The sequence below is a fragment of the Mytilus edulis genome, chromosome 8 (genome assembly GCF_963676685.1).
Source record: "Mytilus edulis chromosome 8, xbMytEdul2.2, whole genome shotgun sequence".
NCBI classification, from domain to species: Eukaryota; Metazoa; Mollusca; class Bivalvia; order Mytilida; family Mytilidae; genus Mytilus; species Mytilus edulis.
Genome location: NC_092351.1, coordinates 68,399,957 through 68,426,099, shown reverse-complemented (window position 1 = coordinate 68,426,099; position 26,143 = coordinate 68,399,957). Strand labels below are relative to the sequence as shown.

At 34.0% G+C, this 26,143-nt stretch overlaps 1 protein-coding gene and 2 non-coding genes across 15 annotated transcripts in view; 2 read left to right on the top strand and 1 right to left on the bottom strand.

The window, feature by feature from the left end:
• The window catches only part of LOC139486839 (protein furry-like), a 380,646-nt gene extending 371,110 nt beyond the window's left edge, over positions 1–9,536 (top strand). For 10 of the 13 annotated variants that reach the window (XM_071271853.1, XM_071271861.1, XM_071271860.1 and 7 more), the window contains 2 exons: positions 3,052–3,149; positions 6,043–9,536. In XM_071271853.1, the coding sequence (XP_071127954.1) occupies positions 3,052–3,149; positions 6,043–6,191 (247 nt within the window). In that variant the 3' untranslated portion in view covers positions 6,192–9,536. The remainder of the gene's footprint in view (positions 1–3,051; positions 3,150–6,042) is intronic. The other 3 variants (XR_011655645.1, XR_011655644.1, XR_011655643.1) reach the window with 1 other exon arrangement.
• A 10,938-nt stretch (positions 9,537–20,474) lies between these two features.
• Positions 20,475–20,547, top strand: Trnav-uac (transfer RNA valine (anticodon UAC)). Its single transcript has one exon. It is a non-coding gene; the product is annotated as a tRNA-Val (tRNA).
• A 2,284-nt stretch (positions 20,548–22,831) lies between these two features.
• Positions 22,832–22,904, bottom strand: Trnav-aac (transfer RNA valine (anticodon AAC)). Its single transcript has one exon. It is a non-coding gene; the product is annotated as a tRNA-Val (tRNA).
• Between the last annotated feature and the right edge of the window lie 3,239 nt (positions 22,905–26,143).

Sequence of the window (26,143 nt, the reverse complement as noted above, 5' to 3'; positions counted from 1 at the left end):
TACAACACCCCTTCAGGCAAAATGGAGTCTTCCATCTTATCGTTTAGAGTTGTCTTCCTTCCGGAAGTAACTTCTGTCAAATACAATACAACACGTCGAGAAAAATCAACTTGTTTTGTCGATAAACGTCGTATTATATTAAAAACGATCGCAATTTAAACTGAGGAATGTTAATGGAAAGGAGTCATGACCACTCCCCCAAAGGAAATCAAATATTTAAAGAGTTCGGAATGGGGTTCCTCCTAGAATTTTTAAACATAGGAAAATAGGTGATAAGATACAATGTGAAATACCTTCTCTCACTCTGAGTCTCAGTGACTGCTGTGTAAAGTAAACTTGGAATTGATAGTACAAAAATAAAACACAATAAGTACATTGTTCATACACTTGTATCTGGGATTGGCTATTTTGTAACTATTCAGATTAAGTAAATTACATTTTACATGTGCAGTTGAATTAGTTTTGAAAATAATATTATCCAGCTACAGGTATACATGTGTCAATGAAAATAATGGCAATCGTATCCCTCAGAGCAATCTGCTCTTTGATTTTTCTGGTTAAAGGACAGTTAAGATGATTTAAAAGCAGTGTAAGGGGGTAATCCAAAAGTATATTTGAACTACTTCACAATGCATTTAAATATGTGTATTTGAAATTTGAAATATATAACTTCAGTATTAATAAAAACTTTTAAAAATTTGCCAATTACTTCAGTATAATAAACTTTGTTGGAAATTTGCCAATAACTTAAGTATAATTGGAAATTTGCCAATAGTTTTAGCATAATTTGAAGGTTGCCAATAACTTAAGTATAAGTAAATATAAATCTTTGAAATTTAAACACAAAGTTTGAAACCACAAAAAGGAAGGTTTGGATTGATTTGGGGGGTTATTGTCCCTTTGGTTTAGGAATAAGGGGTTTAAAAGGGGCTCAAATAACTTGTGGAACAGTGTATAGAATTGCCTGAAATGGTATCACAAGTTTCCACACCACAAAAGGATAGTAAGGATTGGAGTTGTGAAGTTATTACTCAATCTGTTTATTAATTAAGGCCAAAAAAGGGGGAAAACAAGGGTTTCCTGGTTAATGGACAATTACTTTAACTTTGTTTCTTTATGTTGGCACCCTTGCTATTTTTTTGCTAGTTCGAGTATGATTTTTTTTAATTAGATATAGGAAGATGTGGTGTGAGTGCCAATGAGACAACTCTCCATCCAAATAACAATTTTAAAAAAGTAAACCATTATAGGTCAATGTACAGCCTTCAACACAGAGCCTTGGCTCACACCGAACAACAAGCTATAAAGGGCCCCAAAATTACTAGTGTAAAACCATTCAAACGGGAAAGCCAACAGTCTAATCTATATAGAATAAAAAAACGACAAACGACAAACACGTATAAATTACATAAACAAACGACAACTACTGTACATCAGATTCCTGACTTAGGACAGGTGCAAACATTTGCAGTGGGATTAAACGATTTAATGGAGTCAAATAGTTATCAAAAGTACCAGGATTATAATTTAGTACGCCAGACGCGCGTTTCGTCTACATTAGACTCATCAGTGACGCTCATATCAATAAAGCCAAACAAGTACAAAGTTGAAGAGCATTGAGGATCCAAAATTCCAAAAAGTTGTGCCAAATACGGCTAAGGTAATCTATGCCTGGGATAATAAAAACCTTAGTTTTTCGAAAAATTCAAAATTTGGTAAACAGGAAATTTATAAAAATGACCACATTATTGATATTCATATCAACACCGGAGTGCTGACTACTGGGCTGGTGATACCCTCGGGGACGAAACGTCCACCAGCAGTCGCATCGACCCAGTGGTGTAAATAGTTATCAAAAGTACCAGGATTATAATTTAGTACGCCAGACGCGCGTTTCGTCTACATAAGACTCATCAGTGACGCTCATATCAATAAAGCCAAACAAGTACAAAGTTGAAGAGCATTGAGGATCCAAAATTCCAAAAAGTTGTGCCAAATACGGCTAAGGTAATCTATGCCTGGTATAAGAAAAACCTTAGTTTTTCAAAAAATTCAAAATTTGGTAAACAGGAAATTTATAAAAATGACCACATTATTGATATTCATGTCAACACCGGAGTGCTGAATACTGGGCTGGTGATACCCTCGGGGACGAAACGTCCACCAGCAGTCGCATCGACCCAGTGGTGTAAATAGTTATCAAAAGTACCAGGATTATAATTTAGTACGCCAGACGCGCCTTCTCCCTTTTTCTGAACAATAGCACAACATAGAAAAACACACATTAAAATATCAATTGGCAGGCTTAATTCAATTAAAAAAATTACATAAATACACTATAAACGAATAAATTTGATCTGCATTTTCTATAAACATCAAATACTGTGAATAAGAATTAAGAAATTATTATTGTTTTGAAATCATAAGCTGTAAATTTATTTTTAGAAGTTACAATTAATTAATATTAATTTTAACCATGACTGTATGTCATTTTATATTTCAATATTTTATGATGATTTTTTTAAAATAAGGGAAAGGGTTATGTGAAAAAAAAATAAGGGGGGGTGGGGGGTTACAATTTTTCTCATTTCAGATTTCAGTAATTAAAAAGGCTGTGCTTGGCAAAGCATTTTATAATGAAATTCATATTATAGGTTTATATCAGCAATGTCTTTGATGCTTTCTTATATAAATTCTGATCAAATATTTTTATTAAGTTATGCCCCTTGGAAACATAAATTATAATAGAAATCACATTGCATATGTGCTCGTAGGCCTTCATTTCTCTTAAGATATTAATTAAAAGATTTAAAGAACAAAGAACAAGTGCTTTTTGACTTTTGTGCTTTATGATCACAAACATACCTTATGATATCCTCCCTTTAATTAGACAACAGTTCATTATTTTGAATCATTTATATATAGAAAAAATATTATGCAGAAAATTATCCTTATGGATATTAATTCGTAGATGGATAAAATGTGATAATAAGAAGTAATGATTAAATGGTCAGTCTAAAAATCAAACCATTATTTATTTCTGTTTTGTAGATCTGTGTGGTCGAATGATATGTTTGGACAAGGAAATGAAGATGATATTTTATCATTACTAAACATTTACTGTGCTTATCAGGCAGAGAAGACTTCTGGTATGTAAAAACTATAGTTATAATAAAATAATTAGAAGATATGGTATGATTGTAAATGAGACAATTTTTCAATGAATACCAATGGACACAGATGTTTATATACATCTGCATGTCACTGCAAAACCTCAAGTTGATATGCACAGATAAAAAAATGCACCAATGTATATATATGAGAACATGTTTATGCTTTTCTTATCTTCATTATGTTGGTAATAGACTGTGAAATTTAACCTGATTGCTTATCAGTTATACAGCAGCACATTGCAGTAACTTAAATTAAAAAAGTATTACATTCCTTATGATAGGACATTTTAAAAAGGCTTTGCTGAATTAGAGTTTGAACCCAGATTTACAAGTTATACAGGGAGGGTCATGGTTCTTTATGGACACATTATAACATTCATTTATATACACCCCCCCCCCCCCCCAAAAAAAAAACTCATTAAGACTACCTTTGTCCATTTGTAAGTTAATTCATACATCCGGAAATAGGTATTCGTTCTTAAAAAATTAGGTTGCCTCAACCAAGTGTTATGAAAACATAATGCTTATTACCACCAATCACAGATCAAACTTGTATTTTAGCTACATCAAACTCTGACTTTGCATCAACCAAATGTTCTAAAACTTATACACAATGCTAATTACCATCAAACACAGATCAAGTTCGAATATGGTTTGCATCATTTTCACAGTTCTTGTTGATTTATGTCGCTTTATAAATGAAGAGTCAGTGAATTTGACGTTTACACACTTTAACTTTACGTTGCCTCAACCAAATGTTATGAAACTTTCCAACACTGCTTATAATCACCATATAAAGATCTTCAAATTTTTTGGTGTCTCCTCTTTCACCATTCATGAGTTACCCTATTACTGTTTGTAATGAACAATGAGAGCACTCCAACACCCAAACAATCTCATTTCATATTTACAAGTGGGGGCAAAATGCCCATTTTACATATTCTTCTTCAATTTTTGGTCTTGAAAAAAATACTAAATGAAGAGAATTTTAAACAGCAAAATCAGTCGGCAAGACCAGATTTGCAAATCATTCGAATGGCCGAACTTGTCAGTTTATTCCGTATTCAAAGTAACTATGTTCACCTTTTGTGGATTTTTTAGCTCACCTGGCCCAAAGGGCCAAGTGAGATTTTCCCATCACTTTGCGTCCGGCGTCCGTCGTCTGTCGTCGTCCGTCGTCGTTAACTTTTACAAAAATCTTCTCCTTTGAAACTACTGGGCCAAATTAAACCAAACTTGGCCACAATTATCATTGGGGTATATAGTTTAAAAAATGTGTCCGGTGACCCGGCCAACCAACCAAGATGGCCGCCATGGCTAAAAATAGAACATAGGGGTAAAATACAGTTTTTTGCATATAACTCAAAAACCAAAGCATTTAGAGCAAATGTGACAAAAGGGTAAAATTGTGTATCAGGTCAAGATCTATCTGCTTTGAAATTTTCAGATGAATCGGAAAACCCTTTGTTGGGTTGCTGCCCCTGAATAGGTAATTGTAAGGAAATTTTGCTGTTTTTGGTTATTATATTGAATACTATTATAGATAGAGATAAAATGTAAACACCAATAATGTTCAGCAAAGTAAGATTTACAAATAAGTCAACATGACAGAAATGGTCAATTGACCCCTAAGCAGTTATTGTCCTTTATAGTAATTTTTTCACAATTTTCATCAAACTTGTAAATTTTAACTAACATTTTCAACTGAAACTACTGGAGCAAGTTCATTATAGAAAGAGATAATTGTAAGATATATAAACACATCACTATCACCAAAACACAATTTTGTCATGAATCCATCTGCTTCCTTTGTTTAATATTCACATAGACCAAGGTGAGCAACACAGGCTCTTTAGAGCCTCTAGTTTTGTTTTTTTTTTTGGAGTTTTTTTGTCATGTTAATGTATATGTATACCGGGGTAAAAGGATAACTATATTTGGTATATGGGTTCTTTGAAAGGTGAACATGTCCATCAAACAGGGTCATGTTAGGTTTGTATGGTTAAGTCCATATCTCATATACTATAAGCAAATAGGGGCAACTATATTTTGTGTATGTAATAATTGTAATGTGTACATCTCTAACTGGCTGTTTATTTTTTCTGATTTGGTATATTAATCATTTTGACTAACTGTAGTAGGTGTAAAGAATGATTGTAACATGTATATATCTGTCTAACAGGATTCATCTTAGCTTAATCTCAAATTTCATGGTTCGTTGGTAATTGTTAAGTTTTCATGGTTTTAATATCGATGTTTATCAAACAATATAAACAATAGATCAACTATATTTGATCTTTGAAATTGATCATCAGTAATTTTAGTTCTATTTGAAACATGTAGTAAAGTATTTATATTACAGGGTTTACAACCTATATATAATATATATATATATATATTGGCCCTAAAATTCCTCAAAAGTCTTATGTGTATTTCATTTCAACATAGAAAGAGCAATAGATGTTATAAAAATATATTGTTTTAATAAACATATGCCAGATTTTATGTCCTGGCAAGAAAATGAAAAAAATAAATATCTTCTTTGTCCATCAACCTCAAAAGAAGTAGAAAGCTTAGGGTCCTATTTTAAACAGGCATTAGAACTGAGGATAGGGGACTCTTGATTTATTTATAAAATATATTTATATATCATATAGAAAGATTGTTTTGCTTTTTTGCTTTTTTTGTTTTCATGGTTTTGTTTGTTAAATGTATTTTGTGTATGTTTATATTATTTGTCACAAACTTATTTTTCAGAGTTTATACGACAATAAATTTTTGAATTGGATTGAATTGTTTTAATCATTAGTAAGAAATAATCATATTTTATTTTAACATTTGATTATTGCTTATTTTCACTTTTTTACAGTATCTGGAGTATTTGTATTAGTTGGACTTGAAATTGATCTTTCTCCAGTTTACACCCAACTGATGACATTGAATACTCACACATCATCTTTGGATAAGGTTGTTACCGTAGAGGACATTCCTAAGACACCTGATTCTAGTTCTTTGTGAACTTGAGATGACCTTGCAGTCAGAATAGTTGCATCAACACAGGGAATCTTGAACTCTATTAGATTCATTTATTCATTCATCTTTCTCATTTTTCTTGGATTGAGGAAAAAATGAAATTTAATAAGATATTTAAATTTCATGGATTACCTACTTTGAAATGGTGCAAATGAATGTTACATATACATGTATGTAATATAAAATGAAACTTATTCCTCTGAAACCAAGCATATATATGTAATAAAAATAACATTCTTTATCATATACCAAACATGTCCAGTTCTGCATATGCAATGATACTAAAGATAAAAAGCAATTTTCAAATCAGCATGATAATTTATACAGTACTTGACTTTTTATTGTCAAGAGTTAATACAGGTTATAATCCTGGGTACATTTTTACATCAGATGTATATCAAACACTCTGAATACATGGCCTATATCACATCAGGCAAATATTGACCAAGGGGTAATATGGATAAGGCCATGGTTCTAAGCTGACCCCTTATTAAAATTATGTACTAGTTCAGAATTTAGAATTTTAACTTAGGGCCCAGCTTTCTAGTTGGTCAAAATCGAGATCCAAAATAAGATGTGTTAAATTTCAACAAATATTGAATATATTAAGTACTTTGCTAGATCTTACTGTGTATTCAGAATTTTAATTTTGGGTTATCAAAGGATCAAAAATTAAATTATTATTTGATTTAAAAAAATGAATTCTGATATGCAGAGTCTAACTGTGTAATTACATTTTGGATCATGGGACCCGTTTTCATATTTGTCTATATTAAAGTCCTTAAAGTGGTCCAAAATTAAACTTTGATTGTTACAAGAATTGAATTTAAGGGTGTTTTCATATGTTGAATCTAAATATGTATTAAGATTTATGATTTTGAGCCCAGTTTTCTATTTGGTTCAAATAAGGGTCTTAAATTTCAATATTGTGTATATGACTTCTTACTGTGTATTTAGATTCTTAATTTTTGGGCCCAGCTTTTAAGTCTGTCCTAATCTTGGTCAAATATTTAACTGTGTTTGATTTCAACAAAAAATTAATATATGGGGGAATCTAACCATGTGTTTAGATTCTTAATTTCAAGCCCAGTTTTTAATTCAGTCTAACTTGTGGTCTGAAATAAAACATTCTTTGATTTCAACCAAATAAAAAATATATCAGGTTCTCTGAAATGATGAATCGATCCTGTATTTTGGGGTTATGGGCCATGTTATCATATTGGTCCACACTGAGGTCGAAAGGATCTTAATTTTTATATTGACCAAAAAGTTTATGACTACAAAAGAAAGGTTGGGATTGATTTTGGGAGTTTTGGTCCTAACAGTTTAGGAATAAGGACCAAAAAAGGTCCAAATAAGCATTTTCTTGGTTTTCGCACTATAAATTTAGTTTAAGTAAATAGAAATCTATGAAATTTTGACACAAGGTTTATGACCACAAAAGGAAGGTTGGGATTGATTTTGGAAGTTTTGGTTTCAACAGTTTAGGAATTAAGGGCCAAAAAAGGGCACAAATAAGCATTATTCTTGGATTTCGCACAATAACTTTAGTATAAGTAAATTGAAATCAATGAAATTTAAATACAAAGTATATGACCACAAAAGGAAGGTTGGGATTGATTTTGGGAGATGAGGTCCCATCAGTTTAGGAATTAGGGGCCAAAAAGGGGCTCAAATAAGCATTTTTCTTGGTTTTCGCATCATAACTTTAGTATAAGTAAATAGAAATCTATGAAATTTAAACACAAGGTTTTTGACCATAAAAGGAAGGTTGGGATTGATTTTGGGAGTTTTGGTCCCAACAGTTTATGAATAAGGGGCCCAAAGGGTCCAAAATTAAAATTTGATTTCATCAAAAATTGAGTAATTGGGGTTCTTTGATATGCGGAATCTAACTGTGTATGTAGATTCTTTATTTTTGGTCCCGTTTTCAAATGTGTCTACATTAAGGTCCAAAGGGTCCAAAATTTAACTACGTTTGATTTTAACAAAAATTGAATCCTTCGGGTTCTTTGATATGCTGAATCTAAACATGTACTTAGATTTTAATAAAAAAAATCTAAGTACATGTTTAGATTCAGCATATCATATACATGGTAAGCATTGTGTTCTATGTTGTCTATGTTTTGTTTAAGTAATTGTCTGTTTATGTGAAGTGTAGTTTATGTGATATATTTATGTTGGTCAGAATTTGTATACTTTGTATACTTTGTATACAAATCTATTTATAACAATTCAATACATACAATCAATCCTTTCACAAAGTATTAAAATGACATACTATTAGTTTCTTAATTAGAAATAAGGTTTATCAGCTGACCTGAATATAAGAATATTGAAAATCCAAGAATATAATATAAATATCATGAATATCAGAATATTGAAAATCCAAGAAGTATAATATAAATATCATGAATATCAGAGTTGAATATATCAAGCAGGTAATTTTCACTGCATTCCAATATGTCTGCAGTCTAAATCTACCAGAAACAATGAAAACCCTATAGTAAGGTGGCAGAAACCAGTTATTTTACAATAAATCTTTAGAATTTCATGGATTTATGATTTTATTTTCTTGAAAATTCATTCAAGCTTATATACAAATACAATGTATGGTTTCAAGGAACTAAGATGTATGCGTGCTTATGTAAATATATAGAAAACCTTTAAATTTGGGTGTCTGTCCAGCATGGAGATTCTAAAATTTATAAATGCATTGCAAATAAGGCAAAAAATGTGATGCTCTGATACCAATCTAATCCTCACCTGCAAAATCCTGCTAAAAGCCGACAAGAATTTTAGCCAAAATTCAAGAGAGAAAGGATATTCAGTGAATTAGAGCCTTGTCCGAACCTATCCTTACCATCAAAATCTCAAGATATTTTTGTTTACATAAAACTGAATTTTCCCCCCACTTTGATTGGATGCCATCAAGTGAGGAGACCACAATTTTGACATCTGATTGGACCTATATGTGAAGGAAATCCCCAACCTGTGTATGCAACTACTTACTTGTGTAGTACAATAGCCTAGAATTTACATTCATTTATTTTTTCAGTCCACATGATGCAATTATATACCTCAATACTTAACTATAACAAAATTTCTGCGTGGGACACATGTTCTGGTACACCAAAACTGGTACCTGCCACCTAAGGTTATGGCCTGAAAATTGACCAATCAAAAGGTTAGAATTTCTCCTCCAAAATGAATTGAAAGAAAAGAGGTTCACCAAAGGAATAAGAGAATAATACTAGAGTAATATTGCTAGAAATAGAAACAATGAGTAACTAAACTATCAAATACTGCAATAAAATTAATAATCAACAATATCTTATTTTAATATATCAATCAAATATGACTCTGCCACACAATACATGCAGGTAAAGAAAACTTCAAGCTAGTCCGGGATCATGTCAGGTCACAGGCCGGACTTATCTGTTCAAGATTGTGTATTACATGGTTGATTGCTGCTTTAGTGTCTTTTATGGATCATTCTGATAACAATTAAATGATTAAAAAATAGACAAATAAATGAAGAAAAAAGGAAAAATGGAAATACAATTGTGTATTTATTACTGCATTTGGGTTCTTATATATATAACACAACTACTAAATAAATGTGACTGCTTTTATAACTACATTTTATTCAACTGAACTATTTCATAGATACATACATAGAAAAGTATGAAAGATAGAAACCAGATGATATTTAATTGCCTTATTGTTGACAATGTCAGATTCTCTGCTGTAGGTTAAAACTGCGTAGTATTTATAATCCGGTGATTTATAATAGACAGTCACATAAAATGTCAAAACACTATAGTTCCTCCCTGCTAATTCCAGACGTGTGATCACGTGTTTACGTGATAAGAATTATGAATGAAAATTGGGAAATTTGTTTCCAAATTTTAATTTTATGATAGAATAATACTTACGTTATTGGAAATTACATTAGGATTATCTCCCCCTAATTAGTATTCACACCGCCGATCGCGCTTTAAAATATCAATAAAGCGCTCAGGTATATCGACTCCCACCACGCATGCGTGATTCCCCAGTCTCTCTCGGCGAAAAGTGTTCACCAAAAAAGATTCAAAAGGGGAGGTGGGTGGGAGCCAATTACGTAAGTATTATTCTATTATAAAATAAAAATTTGAAAACAAATTTCCCAATTTTATATTAATTCATAATACTTACGTAATTGGAAATTACATTAGGAGATTTCTAAGCTATCCACAGCTGAAGAATCTTTCTGTACTTTGTATACTGTATTTTCTTCACATCAGTTCAGATATAAATAACACAACACTATACAGTTAAAAAAAATTCTTCCATTTCTATAAATGTTTCTCCTTTTTTTTTTCTTTTTTTTCAGAATTTTCTTCCATATATGCAAAATTCTTATTTACACAGAATTTAAAACTTCAACGTCTATGTGACGTAAATAAAAACGAGTAAAGGTTGATTCATTTGTCCAGTCTGCTGTGTCCATAATAGACTTCACAGATGCGCCGTTAAAAAGTGCCCAAGATGGGCCCAAGGCTCTTGTAGAATGAGCACGAAATTTTTTGTCTTTTTCATTGTAAGCACATTTAATTGCATTAACAATCCAAGACGAAATAGTCTGTGATGTAACCGGTTTATGCGGTTCAATAAAAGATAAAAACAACTTGTTCTCAAACTCACTGTCAGAGTTTCTAAAAGGTGCACTTTTCTTCCAATAATAATAAATAGACCGCTTCGGATCTAATAATTTATCTGATTGATAAGACGGAATAAAAATCTTGCTGCCAAAATGTTTTGGTCTATCCTGTTTTTATAGTCCATGACGAACAAAAGTCACCCCTTTCTTCTGCACAACAATCGACTCTTCTCCAATACACAAAGATTGTAAGTCACTGCATCTCCTGAAAGAAGTAATTGCAATTAAAAATGCAGTTTTCCAAGAAATAAATTTCAAATGAGCATGTTTCATTGGTTCAAAAAGTGCTTGTTTTAATTTTTTTAAAACTAAGGGTAAGTCCCATTCAGGTAAAAGCACTACTTTTGGAGGTCTCGAGTTAAAAACACCCTTTATAAGACGAGTTATATAAGGATGTTGTCCTACTGGAATTTTCCCAATTGGAGCTAGAAATGAGGATAACATAGATCTATAACCAGCTATGGTTCTATACTGAAGACCTTCTGAGTATAAATATGTTAAAGAGGCATTATAGGGATCAATTTCCCGTCTACTACACAGGCTATTGAATTTTCGAAATTTGACAGAGTAATCTTTCTGAGTTCCAGAGCGCCATGAGGCTCTGAGTAATTTTCTATTTTCTTTAGAAAAACCTTTCTCTTTAAACTGTTTGTCGATAAAAACCATGCAGTCAGATTGAATACTGCTGGATTTGGATGAAATATGTTTGTTTTTGGCTGGTGTAATAGATCCTCCCTCCACCAAATCAGCTGCCCAAGTCTCATCTACACCACCTACTATCACTCGTCGCTTTGTGAATTTACGTCGGATGGGTTTGTGCAAATCTTCTGCTAATTGGTCCGACCAACGAACTTTTTTTCCCCCAACACCTAGTCCAAATCGAGCTTTGGTGCCAATGATAGGTTCAACGATGCTGCGATCCATGATTTCACGTGGGGTGGGGTTTGGGATGGCATTAAGGGAAGTAAGCATAGTCTTGTCGCAGATGGAATTTCGAGCAGCTGTATCCTTGTGCTTAGCATAGCAGATATTATGGTGGTAAGCTGCTTGGTCGACTTGGTTGATAGGTTTTGACCAGGCCTTTGGGGTACCATCAGCATGGAGTCGCTTGCTAAGTTTGGTGCCAGACCAGTGAAATTATGACCTGGCAGTTGCATTTCGACTGGAAGATTGTCGATAAGTTTGGCAGTCCCTACAAACTGATTTTCTCAACCCACAGACGGCACAAATTCCACCTCTTCTTCGTCGTCCATTGCTAGTTGTAACCTCGAAGCGGCTCTGCGTCTCTTTTGGCCTCTTATATTTCAAACAGTAAATCGTCATTTTATTTAGATAAATGAACGTTGAAAACATTTCCTACAATGAATCTACCCCAGCCAGGAGTAATCACTATCTCCTTCCACAGCGATCCATCAGAGGTATAATCATTGGAAAGAGCGATTGCGGCAAGACGACGTTGCTGAACAACCTGCTCCTGCGGCCGAAATGGTTGGACTAGGATCGCCTGTACGTCTTTGGAAAATCGCTCCATCAACCCATCTACCAGCTGCTGTAGCAAGCACTTTGGAAGGGATTTTCGAAGGAAGATATTCGGGAATTGTTCTCTGTATCAAAAAGAATTACCTATACTCACTACTTGATGTGGTTGAGTCCTTAAAACCACCATCACACCCGAGTGGAATCGACACTTTTTTCTTTGAGCAGGAAAATAATGTGCCAGACCCCCGCGAGCTCGATCCTGCCCGCAAGAATCTCATAGTGTTCGACGATTTGATTCTGAGTAAACAGAACAAATGTGAAGATTACTATGTGCGAGGTCGTCACAACAATGTGGACTGTTTCTACCTGTGTCAAAATTACTTCAAGCTGCCCCGCCAATCGATCCGAGAAAATGCCAACTTTATATGTCTCTTTCAGCAGGATGCTAAGAACCTGGATCATATTCGTCAAGATCACTGCGGTGATATTATTAAGGAACAGTTTGATGCTCTGTGTAACCACTGCTGTGCTGAGCCTCATGGGTTAGTGACCATTGATCTCACGAGCACCAAGGCAAATGGAAAGTATCGATGCAAATTAGATAAATTCTATGTAGTGTAAAATAAAAGATGGATTTTAAATATTCTCAAATATGGCTTAGATTATGTGGTAAGAACAAATGGGAGGTCTATTCTTCACTAGGGGAACTATGCTGCAGTAAATACGGTCTTGTCAAGACTTAATGCCTAATTGACCATGACAATTTTTCAGGAAGAAATTACAATTATAATTTCCGCCAAAAACCAAAACAGCCACAATGTGATTTTTTAGGAAAAATTACAATTATAATTTCCGCCAGAAACCAAAACAGTCACAATGTAGTGTTAATACAGTTCGAGGCTCTCAATGCCAATACCCATGCCAACCTGGTAAAACAAACCTCGAATCTAAGAAGGATCGCCCGAAATGTGATGCTAAGTTGACACCTTGCAAAGAAGATATGCCTGAATTTGTCAAAGTAGATATATACATACCCAAATTCGTAAAGCTCTGATCGGGTGTAAAATTTCAGGAGCGAGGGTTATGATTTCCTCAAAGATGTATACAGACATTTCAACGAACCTCCTTGCAAAGAAGATATACCTGAATTTGTCACATGTTACCAGTGTGGTGTCAAAGTAGATACATCGATGCCTAAATTTATAATCCTGATACTTTTAATAACTATTGTAAAGCTCAGGTCGGGTGTAAAAATCGGGAGCGAGGGTTACGATTCCTCAAAGATGTATACAGATATTTCAACAAACCTTTTTGCTCCTCGGATTGTTTGGAGGATATCATTCACATTTGGGAAAAGCGTTTGGGGGTTCCCTACGGTGCTTGGGAGCGTTTTATCTAACACTTAGGGGCGTTTGTTCAAACGCTATCAAACGCTATGGGACGTTTGAGGGCGTTGGAAAAAACGCTATGGGGCGTTGGAGGGCGTTCTGTGTTATAAATAAATGACGTTTATCAAGATCACTGATCCTAAGCAGCGTGAGTTGCTTGCGAAAAAATTACAAGAAACCAAGAGGAGCATTCAAGCCAGCAACCGACAGCATCGGATTGATAAGATCGGATTGACCAAAGACCTCTTCCAAGGTGTTTAAGCCCATAGTTGAGGCTCAAAAGGAGGCAGCTTCCAAAATCACTCAAAAGATTGAAGAGCTGCCTCCACCAACTGAGCTTGCTGAACCACTCCCTATTGAACAAGCCACACATATCACACTCGGCCCGCGAGCACAACAATATCTCCAGCTTACTATACCTCTCAAGCCGACCACACATTTGGACTGCGGGTAGAAGACGAAACCATCATGATCGGCAGTTCACCTGTTACTTTTGATGGGGACGACATCTTAGTCGATGGAGTGCGCTACAAAGGTACTCATCGTGAAAAAGCGTCCAGAATCGTTCGAACCCGAAGACTTGGAGACTTATGGTGAAATCCTTCAAGCATCCGGGGGTATATACCAAAGTAACTCTGTTCTGTCACGGACTCCTAAGGCCAGTCGAAGCTACAAGTGGAAAGAGATTGTATCACACATCTATCGGCAGAACAAGTATGGCAGTGGACTAAGCACAGTGTTCCTCCCAAAAGACTTTAATTCTCTTTTTGATCGTCTGAAAAAAATGCGAATAATGGTGTGCGAAATTAGATTGTTGCCATCCTTGATGCTGTGAGAAAATGTAGTCACATCAACGGTGAGGAGTACAAAAAGCTGCATCGTATCCTTTAAATAAATATACAATGCCATTGATAGTCAAACATGGTTATCGCCGAAAATATGCAGTTGGAGGACGAGGACTCTTTGACACCATTACCAATTTAGCCGGACGCATGTTCACATCCTCTGCAGCAAAGACATTGAGGAGTAAGGCCATGAACGCCGCCACCAATGCAGCTATGAAGGGCATGGAAAAAGCATTAGATATTGACATTGCATTTTTTCTATCAAAAATGTATGCTCGTATACTTGTAACTCTAGCTAGGTGCTTACCTAAAATGTATTGAACATATGTAAAAGTTTATGTCGATTTTTTCTTTAAATGTTTGCCAAAAGAAAAAAATTCCGAAAAAAATAGAATCCATAACATCAAAGGACGGACCTCCTTAGTGCACTAATAGCAAAAAATAGCATACCGGCTGGAATGATGCACTTGACAAAAAGGACATTGCATACAGAAGTTGACGTTGTAAAGATAAATAATTTCAAATTTTATAATCATATACTGGTAACTCTAGGTGCTTACCTAAAATGTATTGAACATGTTATTAGTCCCCAAGGGTATCACCAGCCCAGTAGCCAGTACTTCGGTACTGGCATGAAAATACGGATTTATTGTGTTATTAAAATTTTCTGTTACAAAATATTAGAAATTATTTTAAATAAAGGAATGTATCTCCCTCATGCAAAGCTCTGATTCCTTTCACGGATTTGGCTATACTTTTTGGACCTTTTGGATTATAGCTCTTCATCTTTTTTATAAGCTTTGGATAGCAAATATTTTGGCCACGAGCATCACTGAAGAGACATGTATTGTCGAAATGCGCATCTGGTGCAAGAATATTGGTACCGTTAATTTTATTAAATATGTAAAAGTTTATGTCGATTTTTTCTTTAAATGTTTGCCAAAAGAAAACAATTCTGAAAAAAAATAGAATCCATAACATCAAAGGACCTCCTTAGTGCACTTATAGCAAAAAATAGCACTAAATACCGGCTGGAATGATACAGAAGTTGCAAAGATAAATAATTTCAAATTTTATAATCATATCTTTAGTAATCAAAAAGTTTAATGTTTTATCGACACGTGCCACACTCAGTTGAATGTTGATCCGTTTTGAATACACTAATATACTGATGATTAAAAATGTGTATATTATGTTATTTCATGTTGTTTTTTTTCTCGTTTAGTTGTTACTACCGAATCCATTTTGTTTTTCTGTCTGTTATAGTTTTTACTTCTATGTAAATTCTACTAATTTTTGTTTTTATTTTTGTTTGTTTTTATTTCGTTTGCTTGTTCCGTAAGTTCACTTTATTTTTAAGTTCTCTTGTCATGTTTTATTAAAATATCGTAAGAAAGTAAAAAATATACACATAGAGTTTGTTTACCAACATCGACTGATAAAGAAGATGCATATATTTGCAAAGTTTATTTATTAGATCATATACATTCCGTCTTCTGCGTTCACAAATATTCACTCTGTGTTTTAAATGTTAATAACTTTCTTAAACTATCCTGGATTTCTACCAAACAAGGAGAGAAGCTTGTTTTTTTTCTTTTTTTTATCATAAGACAACTTTCAGATGTAAATATTGTAAAAAAAACCGTTCAGCCATATGGAGGCTTATATAATAAAGAACACAAGCTATCTATATAGTGAATATAGTGCACAGATTCGGTCTAAGGGGTATCAAGGCGCCCGAAAATAAAAAACGGTCAAAATAAAAAAAAAATTACTTCCAAAGGATGTTGCGATCGAGTTTTAAACCCTCGAATCTCCTAATGGCAGGTATATTCTATACACCATAAGAAAGCTTATAAAATAAGGAACACAAGCTTTATAGTGAATATAGTGCACAGATTCGTTTAAAGAGTATCGAGGCGCCCGAAAATAAAAAACGGTCAAAATAAAAAAAAATCACTTCCAAAGGACGTTGCGATCGAGTTTTAAACCCTCGAATCTCCTAATGGCAGATATTCTATATACCATATGGAGGCTTATATAATAAAGAACACAAGCTATATAGTGAATATAGTGCACAGATTCGGTCTAAGGGGTATCAAGGCGCCCGAAAATAAAAAACGGTCAAAATCAAAAAAAATTACTTCCAAAGGACGTTGCAATCGAGTTTTAAACCCTCGAATCTCCTAATGGCAGATATTCTATATACCATATGGAGGCTTATATAATAAAGAACACAAGCTATATAGTGAATATAGTGCACAGATTCGGTCTTAGGGGTATCGAGGCGACCAAAAATAAAAAACGGTCAAAATCAAGAAAAAATACTTCCAAAGGACGTTGCGATCAAGTTTTGAACCCTCAAATCCCCTTATTACATGTATAACCTATATACCAAAAGAAAGCTTATAAAATGAGGAATACAAGCTATATTGTGAATATAGTGCACAGATTCGGTCTGATGGGCATTACAGCGCCCAAAAATAAAAAACGGTCAAAATCAAGAAAAATTAATTCCAAAGGACGTTACGATCGAGTTTTAAACCCTCGAATCCCCTAATTGCAGGTATATCCTATATACCATATGAGCTTATAAAATAAGGAACAAAAGCTATATAGTAAATAAAGTGCACAGGTTCGGTTTAAGGAGTATTGGGGCGTCCGAAAATAAGAAACGGTCAAAATCAAGAAAAATTACTTCCAAAGGACGTTGTGATCAAGTTTTTAACCCTCGAAAACCCTAATTACAGCTATATCCTATATACCATAAGAAAGCTTATATAATAAGGAACACAAGCTATATAGTGAATATAGTGCACAGATTCGGTCTAAGGGGTATCGAGGCGACCAAAAATAAAAAACGGTCAAAATCAAAAAAATTACTTCCAAAGGACGTTGCGATCAAGTTTTAAACCCTCGAATCTCTTAATGGCAGGTATATTCTATATACCATATGGAGGCTTATATAATAAAGAACACAAGCTATATAGTGAATATAGTGCACAGATTCGGTCTTAGGGGTATCGGGGCGCCCGAAAATAAAAAACGGTCAAAATCAAGAAAAAATACTTCCAAAGGACTTTGCGATCGAGTTCTGAACCCTCGAACCCCGTAATTACATGTATATCCTACATACCAAAAGAAAGCTTATAAAATGAGGAACACAAGCTATATTGTGAATATAGTGCACAGATTCGGTCTGATGGGCATTACAGCGCCCAAAAATAAAAAACGGCCAAAATCAAGAAAAAATAATTCCAAAGGACGTTACGATCGAGTTTAAAACCATCGAATCCCCTAATTGCAGGTATATCCTATATACCATATGGAGGCTTATAAAATAAGGAACAAAAGCTATATAGTAAATATAGTGCACAGATTCGGTTTAAGGAGTATTGGGGCGTCCGAAAATAAGAAACGGTCAAAATCAAGAAAAATTACTTCCAAAGGACGTTGTGATCAAGTTTTTAACCCTCGAATCCCCTAATTACAGCTATATCCTATATATATGTCATAAGAAAGCTTATATAATAAGGAACACAAGCTATATAGTGAATATAGTGCACAGATTCGGTCTAAGGGGTCGATATCGAGGCGACCAAAAATAAAAAACGGTCAAAATCAAGAAAAAATACTTCCAAAGGACGTTGCGATCAAGTTTTGAACCCTCGAATCCCCTTATTACATGTATAACCTATATAAGGAACACAAGCTTCATAGTGAATATGGTGCACAGATTCGGTTGAAGGGGTATCGAGGCGCCCGAAAATAAAACAACGGCCAAAATTAAGAAAAATTACTTCCAAAGAACGTTACGATTGAGTTTTGAACCCTCGAATCCCCTAATTAAAGGTATATCCTATTGACCATAAGAAAGCTTATAAAATAAGGAACACAAGCTTCATAGTGAATGTAGTGCACAGATTCGGTCTAAGGGATATCGAGGCGCCCGAAAATAAAAAACGGTCAAAATCAAGAAAAAATACTTCCAAAGGACGTTGCGATCAAGTTTTTAACCGTTGAATTCCCTAATTACAGGTATATCCTATTGACCATAAGAAAGCTTATAAAATAAGGAACACAAGCTTTATAGTGAATATAGTGCACAGATTCGGTTTAAGGGGAATCGAGGCGCCCAAAAATAAAAAAAACGGTCAAAATACAGAAAAACTCTTCCAAAGGACGTTGTGATCGAGTTGTGAACCATCGAATCTTGGAAAAATTACTTCCAAATCAGCTGTTTTTGACATTCGGCTCCTTACTCCCTTAAACCGCATCTGTGCACTATATTCACTATATAGGTTTTGTTCCCCCTTCTATTACCTTTCTTAGGATATATAGGATATACCTGTAATTAGGGGATTCAAGGGTTCAAAATTCGATCATAACGTGTTGGCCGTTTTCGGTATTCGGGCGCTCCATAATACAGATATCCTATTAGTTAGTGCTATTATTAGATTTTATCGAGGAAACACCCCTAGTTTTTTATACGAAACTCTCAGACCTTGGGTATATTACCTCCTTTAGTCCTAATAGACTTTTCATATTTTACTTAAAGTCTTTATATATAAATGTATAAGTATGTGAGAAATTTTAATATTGGAAAATGAGATTTTGAAATTTAAAATTGACACTTTGAGACATGATTACTCTTTTTCCCTCCCCTGACACATCGAGTACCGTTTCAACGGTTGATTTCATTTTAGGTGGACATCTCAAGCCCGTTATGAATGCGTATTCTAATGCTTGATTAATAAAAGTGGACCCCACACACCCATTGAAATATATGTAATAATTGTGACAATATGTGCGACAATTGTACCATAAGCTCCTAGATATGCATAAGTGGATTTGAGATGCATGATCATGTTCAATTTTACGTAAAATTAAATAATTCTAGATAAAAGGGATAGGCATAACAAATACCCTATCTGTTTATACCTTAATACTTTATATTACACAGACCTCGTATTCTAATCGAATTTCTATAGCAATTCATTACAGACATTACACTTAACAAATCAACTTAACGATCTTTTAAATAAACTTATTCTAAAAGGTTACGAATTCAACCCTGATAAAATAATAATGCTGTTAGCTTTCTCGTTTGAATTGTTTTACATTGTCATTTCGGGGCCTTCAAAGCTGACTGTGCGGTAGGAACTTTGTGCATTGTTGAAGGCCGTACGGTGAGTAGCTGTTTTAAATGTCTGTGCCGGTCATTTGGTCTCTTGTAGAGAGTTGTCTCATTGGCAAGCATAGCATATCTGGGTTTTTTCTCACATTTTTACATATACAAGTTGATACTAAATTTATTCAATTTCATAAACTTGAATAGTGAATAGTGCAAAAAAACACAGTTCACTATTCATGAATTTTTAAGCGGATGTGATAACCACTACACCACGGAAACCATTAATGAAATGTGCCTTATTCATTTATTTAGTAGTCAGCTGTCCGACTGATCATTGGCATATTGGTGTTTTTTTAATACTCATTTGCATTACTGTTATTGGTTTTTTTTCAAAGCATATTGTATTAAACATTTGAAGAGTCCGTCATGCAAACTTATTTATAGGCCGTCATGCAAACTTATTTATAGGAAGCACTTCTAAAACCTACAAGAAGTACATGATACATTCTGAAATATGGAAGACTGGTACAGTTTTCTTTTTATCTTGCTTTCCCCATGTGTGTCAGTGGTTTCATTTTAACCTGTGTGTGCTAAAGTAATCTAAGTTGAGAGGCCCACGTTAGACTTTGATGATATGCCTATTTGTATAGCGCCGCATTTTCACATGATATATAAACTGAAGTATAAATTCGATAATATTTGATAAGTATATTGTCCGGTTCTGTGGTGTAGTGGTTATCACGTCTGCTTTACACGCAGAAGGTCGCGAGTTCGAACCTCGCCAGAACCTGGTTTGTTTTTGCAAATGGGCACTCCATTACTTTTAATAACGAAAGAAATTGTTTGTGTAACTGTAACTGTTTGAAACCTAAAATTTGGCTAGACATAATAATTCAGAAATATTTCTTGGCACCCAAGGTCCTGCGGCAATCTATTGAAAAACCTATCATCTCCAAAACAGTATGTATACTGAGGCAAATGTGAGGTCTATATAGCTTTTGGCAGATGACAGAATGGTTCAGAAACTGACATTTACCATTATCTAACGTGTTATATATCATACTGAATGGTTAAATTGTGCCAGTTGAAGAAAGAAAAAAAGAAAACAACCACAGCAATTGCTTTTAACGTGTTACAATTTATAGTTGCTGTATTGAGACCTTTTACAGTTTTAATGACAATCCGTGTAGTGGTTATCACGTCTGCTTTACACGCAGAAGGTCGCGAGTTCGAACCTCGCCAGAACCTGGTTTGTTTTTGCAAATGGGCACTCCATTACTTTTAATAACGAAAGAAATTGTTTGTGTAACTGTAACTGTTTGAAACCTAAAATTTGGCTAGACATAATAATTCAGAAATATTTCTTGGCACCCAAGGTCCTGCGGCAATCTATTGAAAAACCTATCATCTCCAAAACAGTATGTATACTGAGGCAAATGTGAGGTCTATATAGCTTTTGGCAGATGACAGAATGGTTCAGAAACTGACATTTACCATTATCTAACGTGTTATATATCATACTGAATGGTTAAATTGTGCCAGTTGAAGAAAGAAAAAAAGAAAACAACCACAGCAATTGCTTTTAACGTGTTACAATTTATAGTTGCTGTATTGAGACCTTTTACAGTTTTAATGACAATCCGTGTAGTGGTTATCACGTCTGCTTTACACGCAGAAGGTCGCGAGTTCGAACCTCGCCAGAACCTGGTTTGTTTTTGCAAATGGGCACTCCATTACTTTTAATAACGAAAGAAATTGTTTGTGTAACTGTAACTGTTTGAAACCTAAAATTTGGCTAGACATAATAATTCAGAAATATTTCTTGGCACCCAAGGTCCTGCGGCAATCTATTGAAAAACCTATCATCTCCAAAACAGTATGTATACTGAGGCAAATGTGAGGTCTATATAGCTTTTGGCAGATGACAGAATGGTTCAGAAACTGACATTTACCATTATCTAACGTGTTATATATCATACTGAATGGTTAAATTGTGCCAGTTGAAGAAAGAAAAAAAGAAAACAACCACAGCAATTGCTTTTAACGTGTTACAATTTATAGTTGCTGTATTGAGACCTTTTACAGTTTTAATGACAATCCGTGTAGTAAATCCTACCGTTTTCTCAAATTGTTAAACTGTTAAACTTCGGCGTCGAATCAAAAGAGGATAACTACATGCAATTATGCCGATAATATATCTAACTTAAACAAGTTGACAAATGACAGACGTACATTAAAAACAAAACAAATAGGGACCTATTCAAGTGCACCTTTCATGATGCACTCGCCTTAAATGCAATGAAACAATAACAGTCATTGCTGCCTGGGAATGATTGTTGGTTCCGTTTGATACATGTAATGACATATCTATTTGATGCAATTTCCTCTCGATTTTGATTATTGTTTCAATTTGAGATTTCGTAGTAAACCGTCTCGGAAATGAAGTGTTGTTAAGATTGAAATAAACAATTAATTTCCCCATAGGCGACAATGGTAGCCTTTTTTGAGATACCGACTTTAGAAAGTTGATTTTTTTTAACGAAACCTTGCTAGAATCAAAAAAAAGTTATTAGGACAGTATTTTTTGGTCCAAAAAAATATAGGTTCGCGTTGCTTTTCTTAGCGTATTTTGTACTTATCTCCCATGCCTATCAATTTTGCCCTTAAAACATACATACGTGTCTTGACCTAGTGTTGAAAAGTCATCTCGATCAGTGCCTTTATAGGGCTATGGAATAATTTTTATTTTGCCTTTTGTATAAAGCAGAGTGCACGAAGTCTCTAATAATAAAAAAATAACGGGCGCACATTTCGACCAATCAGGATTAGCCATACTCTTAATTCTGAATACCATGTTATGCTCATAAACTGACTGCGCCCATAAAATCTAATGGTGTATTGTAACCGTGGCTTAATCCTGCTTTCTTTTCTTTTCTTTTTAGTTAAAAAGAGCTATTTGACATTAAAAAAAAAAAGAGGAAAATTTCTCGACAAAAGAGTCTCACATTTGTAGAAGTTGACGCGTCAGTGCCAATGTAAAAAAAAAACAACCTTGTCCAGGCCGAAAAAAAGTATGTTTCCGCTGAGGATTGAACTCAGGACCTTCCGCGTGTTAAGCGGATGTGATAACCACTACACCACGGAAACCATTAATGAAATGTGCCTTATTCATTTATTTAGTAGTCAGCTGTCCGACTGATCATTGGCATATTGGTGTTTTTTTAATACTCATTTGCATTACTGTTATTGGTTTTTTTTCAAAGCATATTGTATTAAACATTTGAAGAGTCCGTCATGCAAACTTATTTATAGGCCGTCATGCAAACTTATTTATAGGAAGCACTTCTAAAACCTACAAGAAGTACATGATACATTCTGAAATATGGAAGACTGGTACAGTTTTCTTTTTATCTTGCTTTCCCCATGTGTGTCAGTGGTTTCATTTTAACCTGTGTGTGCTAAAGTAATCTAAGTTGAGAGGCCCACGTTAGACTTTGATGATATGCCTATTTGTATAGCGCCGCATTTTCACATGATATATAAACTGAAGTATAAATTCGATAATATTTGATAAGTATATTGTCCGGTTCTGTGGTGTAGTGGTTATCACGTCTGTTTTGGGTTGTTTTTGAGTACAGTGAAAATATTACTCTATTATAAGTTATTGCTCGGATTACCAAGCTAAAATATGGATTTATAATATTCTAACTTGTTTTAGAAGTAAGTTCTTTTCATTGATATTGGAAAACCCGTCTTTATTAACTGTTTGAAATGTTGTAAATATTTTTGGATTGAAAGAGGCTACCCGAGGGTGAATTGTATAACTGTTTTTAATTATATTTATAATGGAGAGACTTCCAGCTTTACTGTTGAAAACTATAGAAAATGCATGCGAACAATTTCGTAATATATCATTTACTGTGCATGGTGAAAATGACAGAGCCCGTATATCTGTAGTTTTTACAAATGAAGATTATACTAAAAGTAAAAGAAAATCAAATTCTACCGTAAATCGTAATAAAAAACGGATGAAAGAATATAACAATGACAATGTAAATATTGAGAATATTGAGAATCCTACAAATGTGATTTGTTCAGACCGTTCATCTGAAATAATTCAAATAACGAATGAAGAGGTATCGACAAATACCTTAGATATAATGGACTTTGACGATAACACGTCTGTGGCCTGTGGTACTACAGGTAACATCGAAGTTATAGAGAGTCCGAATATAGAACTGTCGATCGATACAGGTAAAGAATTGTCTATGTCACCAACCTGTTTAACAAGTAAAAGTGTAAACAATGTGAATGAAAATAAACATAGAGTATCAGTTGGGAGAATTGAAAATAATAAATGCAACGGAGACGAAGATAATTTATTATCAAACTGTACAATTAGTCAAGCAAATAACAGTAATATTGTATCTACTCCGTCAACATGTGACAAAGTGAAAGAACATAATAAAACTTTACAAGCTAGTAGATTTATTTATAAAATTGTTTTAAAACAAAACCGAAGTGGTATGGACATATTAATTGGAAAAACGCAAAGAGGACTTCTGATATTATATCATATGGGCCATAAAAATGTTGAAATTGTCAATCGCGGGGAACGAGATTACCGGTTATTGAACAAAGTGGTAACCGAGGATTTTAAAGATGTTAGAACAACAAAACTGATGACTGATGCAGTCCGTCAAGGAATACTGGAGATTGAAAACCTGGCTTGTGGAAATAAAAAACTGTAAAATTTGTTTAAGTATTTTATAATTTGTTTTTGTAATGAGAAGTGTGTATGTTTCTGTGAGAAAATGGGAAAAAATGTTTTTGCTGAATTATGATAATTAGATTGTGATTTTGTTTGCTTGTCTTATTATTGCTGATAATTGACTTAATATTTAATACTTTTGAATTTATTTGCATGGTGGAATGGAGACCAGCCCTTTGCGATCTTTTATTTCGATTGTATCAATTTTCGTCATATGTAGGACAATAATACAGTACCGTACAAACACTAAAACTCTTTAATTTTTTCATTGTATTCGGTGTAGGCTTTTATAATTTCAATGTATGAGCAGAATGGTAGATTAGAATGAGATTGAATATAAATATAGGGATATGATGTTGTTCCATAGAAAATGATAGATATATATGTAAATATGAGTATACGAAAGTTGATATTAATCAGATAATTATGTTCGTGACAAATATTTCACGCAATATAGATAATTTTGCAAATATGATTCATTTTCAGAGAAAGGACAATAAATAATGAAAATGTTTTTATGTTTGTGTAATTGAAACTGTGATATGTATATATGAATTGTGAATATAATAAAGATAAAAAAAAAAAAAAAAAAAATCACGTCTGCTTTACACGCAGAAGGTCGCGAGTTCGAACCTCGCCAGAACCTGGTTTGTTTTTGCAAATGGGCACTCCATTACTTTTAATAACGAAAGAAATTGTTTGTGTAACTGTAACTGTTTGAAACCTAAAATTTGGCTAGACATAATAATTCAGAAATATTTCTTGGCACCCAAGGTCCTGCGGCAATCTATTGAAAAACCTATCATCTCCAAAACAGTATGTATACTGAGGCAAATGTGAGGTCTATATAGCTTTTGGCAGATGACAGAATGGTTCAGAAACTGACATTTACCATTATCTAACGTGTTATATATCATACTGAATGGTTAAATTGTGCCAGTTGAAGAAAGAAAAAAAGAAAACAACCACAGCAATTGCTTTTAACGTGTTACAATTTATAGTTGCTGTATTGAGACCTTTTACAGTTTTAATGACAATCCGTGTAGTGGTTATCACGTCTGCTTTACACGCAGAAGGTCGCGAGTTCGAACCTCGCCAGAACCTGGTTTGTTTTTGCAAATGGGCACTCCATTACTTTTAATAACGAAAGAAATTGTTTGTGTAACTGTAACTGTTTGAAACCTAAAATTTGGCTAGACATAATAATTCAGAAATATTTCTTGGCACCCAAGGTCCTGCGGCAATCTATTGAAAAACCTATCATCTCCAAAACAGTATGTATACTGAGGCAAATGTGAGGTCTATATAGCTTTTGGCAGATGACAGAATGGTTCAGAAACTGACATTTACCATTATCTAACGTGTTATATATCATACTGAATGGTTAAATTGTGCCAGTTGAAGAAAGAAAAAAAGAAAACAACCACAGCAATTGCTTTTAACGTGTTACAATTTATAGTTGCTGTATTGAGACCTTTTACAGTTTTAATGACAATCCGTGTAGTGGTTATCACGTCTGCTTTACACGCAGAAGGTCGCGAGTTCGAACCTCGCCAGAACCTGGTTTGTTTTTGCAAATGGGCACTCCATTACTTTTAATAACGAAAGAAATTGT